General features: G+C 44.9%; 1 protein-coding gene across 1 annotated transcript in view; it reads left to right on the top strand.

The window, feature by feature from the left end:
- Window positions 1–250: 250 nt before the first annotated feature.
- MAN2A1 (mannosidase alpha class 2A member 1) overlaps window positions 251–8,379 on the top strand; it is a gene marked incomplete at its 5' end in the record, with an annotated part of 117,583 nt that continues 109,454 nt past the window's right edge. The window contains one exon of the mRNA XM_084278950.1: window positions 251–385. Within this exon, the coding sequence (XP_084135076.1) occupies window positions 251–385 (135 nt within the window). The remainder of the gene's footprint in view (window positions 386–8,379) is intronic.

Below are 8,379 nucleotides of genomic sequence, written 5' to 3'. Positions count from 1 at the left end.
GCGGCGGCGGGCTCTCGGCAAGGCTCTCCGCCCCGGTGCAGCGGGCGGCGTCTGTGGGGGCAACTTCTCGCACTTCTCCGGAGAAGACTTGGAGCTGCCCCGCGCCGGGGGCGGCGGCGCCTGGGGGGTTCCTGCCGCCCGCCGCGGCGGGAGAACTTTGCCTGCCTAGCGCCGGGCGGCGAGCGGGGCGCGGGAGCGCCAGCCGCGGCGGGAGGAGCACGGCGGCGGGGCCGGCCGGGCGGCCGCGGAGATGAAGCTGAGCCGGCAGTTCACGGTGTTTGGCAGCGCGGTCTTCTGCGTGGTGATCTTCTCCCTCTACCTGATGCTGGATCGCGGCCACTTCGACCACCCGAAGAGCCCTCGGCGGGAGGGCACCTTCCCCAAGGTGAGCGGGGCGGCGGCCGGGGCGCGGCGGGTGGGCGAGCTCCCGAGCCGCCGAAGGTGGAGGGGGAGGACGGCGGTGCCGCCACCGGGCCCTCTCCGGGTGGTGGCCCTGGCGACGAGGCGCGGCGTCGTGGCTTGGCCCCGCCGGGGCGGCGGCGAGGTGCCGCGGCTGCCGGGCCGTTGGGGCAGGGGAGGAGCCGTGCCGCCTCTGGGCGGCGCTGCTGCCGGCGCGGCGGGACTGCGGGGGCGCGGCGGGCGCAGCCCCCCGCCCGGCTGGCGGGGGGCTCTTCCCGTGCGGGACGGGCTGGGGGCTGCGCTGTGGCTTGGCCGCCCGGTCGGCCTCCTCGCGGCCGGGACGGGCAGCAGAAGGGGCAGCGCAGGGTTTGCCGTGCGCCGTGGAAAGGAGTGCGGAGGGCGGGTGGGAAGGAGCTGACGGGGAGAGCAGAGAACTCGAGGGCAGACCTCGGCCATGGCATCAACAGGTAGGGAGGGTTTAGCCAAACGCTGACTCTGTGCTACCGCTTTCCCGATCGCTGAGGCGTGCTCCGGAGCCGTGACTGGCCGATGCCTGATCGCACCGCGTGGCTCAGCGGAGCAGTTCTTCGTTCCTCACTTTCCCTTCTTGCCTGTCTGGGAGAGAAATTCCAGAGCTGTCTGTCGTGGCGGCGTTCTGATGCTCCCCGCGCTCGGCGGCGGCGGGAGGAAAGCCTTTGCGAGGGCAGGCGGTGTGCTGCGCGCAGCGGCAGCGCGCCGCGGTCTGTGAGCTGCTGGGTTTCCTTGGGGCAGGGGGCAGGACACGCAGACACAAAAGTTACGGCTTGTTTGTGCTTGTGCCGCGCTTCTGGGGAAATAAAGGAAAGTGATGCTTTAAGCCAGCAGCCCGTCTCGAAAGGCTAACTTGAAAAAGTAACGTCTCTGAGGGAATCGCTCATTTCTCGTTCAGTGCGACGTTGGTACCATTTTGTTAAGGTTAAAGATGAACCTCTTGGCTTCGGTGTAAAGAAAGAGCGCAGGTCTTTATTCCTCTGAGTTACAGTTCAAAGGTCAGCCACTAGTTTTTGCGGTAAGTAAGAGAATGGAGAGCAGCTTAGGAGAAGAAGGCAAGGCAGAGCTGGCTACAGCAGCTGTGCCTGTTCAGTGTGTAACTACAGGAGGAGCGAAATGCTGTCTGTGACACTTTCAACAGCCAAGAACAGGCTCTGCTTTTGTGATAGGGTCAGGATGTTACATGATGAAATACTGCATTTCAAATACTGCGTTGAGTTTAATCCAGGTAGGGTCTAGGACAGGGGAGGTCATAATGGGTGGTCTGGTTGTTTTTTTTTTTTTAAATCTATTTTAATGTTAGATTTTGTATTGAAATACTTCAGGGAACAGGGAAGATTTATTAGACATATTTTTTCTTCCATTTTCAGTGTCTTGCAGATGAAATTTGTGTCTGTGTTCTACAGTGTAATACTAGCCTGTGGTGTAACGTGGTCTTATCTCTTGTGACCAAGGGTTTAGTACCTTAATCTGTTGTTACACATCTTCCTTCTACATGATCTAGTCAGCTAGAGATGAACGTTTCTTCTTCCATCCTTCTCCCTCCTCTTGGTCTTCTAGAACAGTCTGTGTTAGTGTTTACTCTTTTTGCCTTTTCTAAATTTCTGCGATTGCTGACTCTAACTGGAGAATCCTCTCCCTGTCACTGTTTTGGCCCTTAATTTGTGCGAAAGGTTACCTTTTTCTTTCTTCCTGCTTTATGCTTTGAGTTGCAGTTGCTGCCCATAGGTAGTAATTTTTCACTTCGTTACAATTGGGAAGCCTCTGACACCTAGCAAATGTGTTCAGAGCTCTGTAACAGCAGTTTAAAGTAAATGCAAAAGGAGTGGAGTAGAAGCCACCAAAAATATTTGAAAGGAACAGCTTTAATCCTACCTCAGCTGACAAAAGTTGTTTGTGTCCGTGCAGCGTTTGCCAGAATTTGGTGTACTGTAAGTGAAACTAGCCACTGATGTAAAAACTTCAAGCTGCTTTTGTTTGTGAAAAGCTATGGCAGCAGTAGATCATCTGCCTGTAGATTTAAGAAGGCATTCTCTTTCCTCATGACAAAGGTCAGAACATTTTTGTTTAGAAAAAGGAATTGAGACCTTTTTTTTTTTTTTCATAAATTACTGGCTTAGTTCACTTCACACCCATTTCTGTTCTGACAGCGTGCTGATTTTTCAGCTTCGCTGTTCTAGTCTGCAGTTCTGGTAACAACATGTGTCACCTTTCATGTCCTGGAAGTTGCATATTGATTAGTTTCTTCTTCCTGATCTACGTGGCTTACACTAAGAGGAGCAGGTACTTTTCAAAGCAGTGCTATTTAGCTTAGGAGCATTTATCTATTTAAGCTTTTTATTTAATTTCTGGCAGGATTAGATTTGGAATTTTCCAGCCTGTTGGTCTGCATTCATCTAAAGTGTCATGTTACTTCAAACCAGTTTTAAAACAAATTATTAGGATTGCTGCCCCACTTTCATTTCCCCTTTTTCTTCCAGACAAAGTGCCTTCGTTATGCATGGTCTTGGGGTAGATAGTGTCAGACTGTCTTGTGAACCTGTCTTTCTCTCAGGCTTATGTGCCAGGGGGCTCAGGGTTGTCCTTCCAGAGCTTGCTTTCCAGTTTGAGAGTTCAGGTAGTTGTTCGAGAATGCCCACAGAAATGTCTCACAGAAATAATTTTTGGACAAGGTCTCCCAAGATGGATGAATATCCATAAGTAGATGCCTTTATAAACTCTCTAATCAAATACTTGTAAATGCTTTTCACTGTTGTGCTGAAGAGCACCTGTGGTCAGACTTGGGAGGCAGTGGTAACATTATGTCTTTGTAGGTGTTGGGTTTGTGAAACTAACATGAGTAGCCAGTTTTACAGTGAGTGTCTTTCACACCTACCAGTGGTCAGGTGGCATTGTGGCAACTATAATAGAACTTAGGCTCCAGTGATTTATAGTCTTGTCATTGCTGGCAGTGATTAATATCAAGAGATCTGTATGTTGCCATAGAACTGAAGCCCCTGTTAAATTTGGGAAGATTAGGTACCTATAATATACACATGGAGATCAAGACTTTAGGTGAATGCCTCTCTTCTGTAATGCCTGCATGTATCTTTATGGATCCTGCCTGGTTGTCAGGTGTATATTATTCTTACAACTGGCATGTAAGAAGCTCAGTCTTTCTCCCCAAGCTTGTTCTAGCTATAGGATGGTCCTGTCTTGGGACACAATGTGTCCTGGTGTCCTGTCTCAGGCTAGGGACAACGTTACAACATTGCACAGGGGTGAGCTCAAGGTGGAGGGAATAGCTGTAGGTGCATTTTTAGATTATTATTGTGCCAGTTGTCAGTACAGATCACTGTGTGAGTCTTCTAGTGGAATAAAGTGAAAAAGAAACGGTTGAGTATATTGTTTTTGTCTGTAATAACACTCAGCTCTCTGAGAAATCTTGCGTGGCTGTGTGGTGGAGGGCGTTCAGAGCAGTGGTTAGGCCTATGCCATCTCTTGTGCCGTGTGTGTCAGATGCAAGTGGTTTGTGGGCTGAACCCATCACTGCTACATGAAAACTGTTCAAATAAAGTCTAAAGTGGAGTAAGTTCATAAGCAGCTTATCTTGAAGAACATGTCTTACTCTATACAGATGAATACCAAATACTGATAAGCCCCTATTAATCTATTCTGTATTTTGGACCCAAATAGGAAAAAAATCATTAACCCAACATTGTTTGTTTTCTCAACTAACTTTACCTTGACTTAGAGCAGACCCATAAAAACTGTTCATTTCCAGAAACTCGTGGAATATTTCTTTGTTCTAATTTTTGCCAGATTTACATGTAAGCGTGCATGGCACATTAAAAAAAATAAAGTATTTGTTTGTAAGAGTATCTTGCTTCAGAGATAGTAGTTCATTTGTAGCAAATTTTATGCCAGAAAAAGGCAACACAATGCAGCATCCTTTGTCACTACCTGAGGCAGTGCTTTGTAAATGACTTTTTTTTCTCTAGTCACTTTCAAACAGCTTTCTTTGGACATACATCTCCACTGTATGTAAGGTTATTTCTGGAAATATGTTTTAAAAACCCAAGTCTGCAATGATTCTGTTTGGTAACTGGAATGGCACCAAGTGACTGCTGCTTTTTGTTTTTGGTCTTTCCCATGAAGCTTATTAAGCACAAACTTACAACAACTTCCATCCTTACTATTTTCTTTTTTTCTAAACAGTTATTTTAATAAGATTTTTCTTTCCCCCCTTCCTTGCCCTTGATGACCCTTGTTTGAAGCTTACTCTGATCTTCTCATGTGCCTGCTTTTGTGGGCTCACCAGTGGCTTTGCATTGAACAGAGGTCATAAAAAAAAAGTTCCCGTAAAAGCAGCTGGCTTGTTCTTCTGTTTCCATTGTCCTTCCAGGAAAGCCATTAAATCTCCTGGCTGTTGGTGGTACTGCTAAAACTTGTTTACTGTATTCATGCTTTCAAGGCATTTACACAATCCATCAAATACTTATGCGCCAATAGTGCAAGGGCTGATTTTTGTGGTGTGGAGTGTTGCTTTATCTGAGCTTGCCATTTATTTGATAGTAGTACCACCTGGACAAAATACAAGTCACGATAGGGTAGAGCAATAATAATAGGAATTTAAGACTAAATACTTGGCAGAAACACCAGCAGTTCTCTGAATCTGCATGTTGAACGAAGGCACCTTGTGAACTTCACTCTGAAGTGCTTCTGTGGTAGTACTTACCCTGATGTGGGATCTTCAGTCTGCAGTGTATCCACTTGTGCTTCCTTCCTACCGTGCCCCAGGTCCACGCGGTGCAAGCCTCAGCTCTCGCCAACCTTGGCAGGTCTGTACACTTCCTGTTTTGAAGTAGCTCCTGATACTCTATAAACACCTTCTCCAGCTACAGTTTTGCTAGTTACCATGCAGTAGTGAGGTAGCAGAAACCAGTGGCTTGCCTGGACTATAAATGCACACATTTTGTTGCTGCATGCTCTTAATAATCGTATTTTTATGAGCTTGTTTAGGAGCTTTCAGGTGGCTGTTGTGTAACAGGGCACAGGACTTGTGTATGCAGAAGTCTTGGAAGTAGCATGATCAGGTATTTAGGAAACATTTGTTTTACTTTAAAATGTAGATAGTGGAAATTAAGGTTGTGCATAATTTTCAAGTTGTAATTTTCTGACTTCTAAGCACTGAAAAATTGTGGGCATTCTTACAGATTTAACATCAGAGAAGATTGAATTTTGAGTCAAGCAATCCACAGAAGCAAACATAACTTTTTATGGATTTGAAACATATTGACTTATTTAAAAAAAACCCGAAAAAACCAAAATAAAGCCCTATTAACAACATTGAGTAACTTCACAACCCAAAAGCTTTTGAGTGTCACAGGAATGATCTTGAGTGTAAGATAATGAAAGGTTAGGATTTATTGTGCTGAATTTCTAGTATGTTGTAAAGGAGGAACGCCTGCCTTTGTGAAGATATTTGCAAGTAGGTAAAAATTCTTTATACTTACTAGTGTTTACAGACTGTAATTGTCTCTGTTGCTTTCACACTTTGTAAAGTTTTGGCTAAGCTGCAGTCAAGCAGAAGCTAGTAGTGTCCTTCAATTACAATCTTTAAGTCTGGTGCAAAATGCTGAGCAAAATTTATTTTTCAGAAAAGGAGTAACACCACCTATAAATGAGCTTTTTCTTCTGCTATTTAGAGTGGATGCTTATCTTAAACTATGTAAATGAAATGGAGAATGCTTCCTAGTTTACTTCACCTTTTCTTTGTATGACGTGGTTTTGTTATTTTAAGTTTTGACACGTTCTTAATGCCATGTAAGCTGTGCTTCACTTCCGTACTGCCAGCCATTTAAATAAAGATTCAGTATAGGGCAAGGAGGGAAATCAAAAAGGAAATGAACCAGAAACATATCAGCCAGAGCAGTAGTGAACATTTTTCAGATTAATTGACTTTAAACAGAGAGTACTTCTAGATTTGTCTCCATCTCCCTTTCCTTTCTCCTTGCCTTCAGATCCCTGATGATGGTGTCAAATTAGTCCCTAACAGTAAGGCTTACTTTTATCTCTGTAAATTGCATGAAACTTAAGTCCAGTGTAATAGTACATTAAGCAGTCTTGTTATTGCTGCCTTTGGTAAAGGGGAATGTGGAAGTCCTTCAGCTTCTTAAAATCTATTTGTCAGGCTGCTGCATCTTTGGAATAGAATTTAAGAGAACAGACTTGTGTTTTGTAATTCAGTTAATTCGGAAGAATTCCAGTGTCTTTGTAGTGAGCTTGTACTATAAAGGTAGGGAGTTATTAACAAGGTTACTTATGTAATTTTCATAATCACAAATGCACATAAGCCTTCTGCCCAGATTAATACAGGCATTAAACCTTGACTTGTCCTTTTGTCCAATGCATTGTGTGCTTGGTTTTTTGTTCTATGACCTACCCTGCAATGTGAATACAGGCTGAAACAGGGTGTTCAAGTGTTAAGCTTTGATCTATGTCAGGTTGCATTTTTAACTTTCACCTGCTTTCTTTTTCTGTACAGAAGGTGACCATTTAATTCTACATTTGGTATGTTCTCTTCACAGTGCTGTAACAGTGAACAGAGAATGCTTTCTGGTCTTACCATCTTGATAGGCTGGCATCTGATCAGAGGTTTATATCAAGATTTTAGCAAAGTTAGTATGTGCTTCATGAAGATGTAGCTGGAAGTAGTTATTTGCAAAGTTGATCCAGAAAATTGAGATAACTGCCATTCAATGCAGCCAGAAAATAGACTTTTTGAGTCCAGTTTTCTGGTTGCATACAGCAGTAAATCTGTATAGGCAATGATCTTGAGTTGAATTCTGCATCACTGGAGAACTGTATTCATTGCAGTACTTCACTTTTTTCATCACAGCTCACCAGCAGAGCTTCCTATGCAGGACTCAGCCAGCTCCTTTGTGGTCTCCCACTAGTTCGTGTGGGTGGGGAGAATGGGCTCTGGCGGGTTTTGAACCAAGCAAATGGTGGCTGCTGGTTGATTTTGGATACAAATAAAGTTCCAGCTGGCCTAAACTCAAAAGTCTCTACTGTGGCTTTCTGCTCTGCCTGCCTCTTTCCATGAGATTTTGTTGTCTGTGGGGCTGTCATACACTCATTTCAATTATTTGAGCTAGCTGTCTTTTTCCTGATGAGATGATCGTTTGTGACATGTTGAAAGCAACTGCATTTAGAGCAGTGAATGTTCACTGAGGAAATGAAAGTGGCCCCTAATCTTTCTGCAATGTACAGCACTTAGATGGGAGAAACTATCCATTCTCTGAGCCTTCCTCAAAATAAAGCAGCTCGATCTGTCACTGTTACTGGACTTCCCTCCTTGTGCATGCTCCTTTCTGTAGAGAGCCCTTGCTACAGATCAGACTGGTGTCAGAAGCAAAAGAGAAGGACAGTCAGAGGGCAGTGGGAAAGCAAGCTGCTTTGGAATATTTGGGGCATGAAAACTGCTGAAGGGTTCAGACTGCAACATAAGGAACTGTTTATGTGGCTGGTTCATGTGGTGGTATCAGCAGAGCTCACCGGTATGGACCTTTTTTGTTCCAAACAGGGGGAGGGTGTGCTGATCTTGCTCACGTGGGAAGATGGTGTTAAGTCCAACCCTGTGTAGCCATGGGGATGGTGAACAGATGCATTGCTCACGTGGTGCCGCACGTTCTACCGGTGCAGCTGTACGTACTTTAGGTACTGTTGGATTTGTTGGTGCTTGCAGGGTTGCCTTTCTTGCTTTTTTAGTAAAGTCTTTATTTGCACAATCTTACCAATATATAAAGGCAGATAGAAATGAAAGAAGGTTACACCAAAGTTCTTAAATCTTGTTGCTGGTTGTATAGACCAGGTGATTCACCTAACTTTGTGTTTTGTTTCTTTATGTTAAAACAAGTATGTAGTTTAACAGTCCAAGTGGATGTCATTAAAGGATGCTGTAAGATA

Source organism: Gallinula chloropus, assembly GCF_964237585.1.
Source record: "Gallinula chloropus genome assembly, chromosome: Z".
NCBI lineage: Eukaryota > Metazoa > Chordata > Aves > Gruiformes > Rallidae > Gallinula > Gallinula chloropus.
The sequence above is the reverse complement of the archived record's forward strand: the minus strand, read 5'-3'. Positions and strand labels throughout refer to the sequence as shown.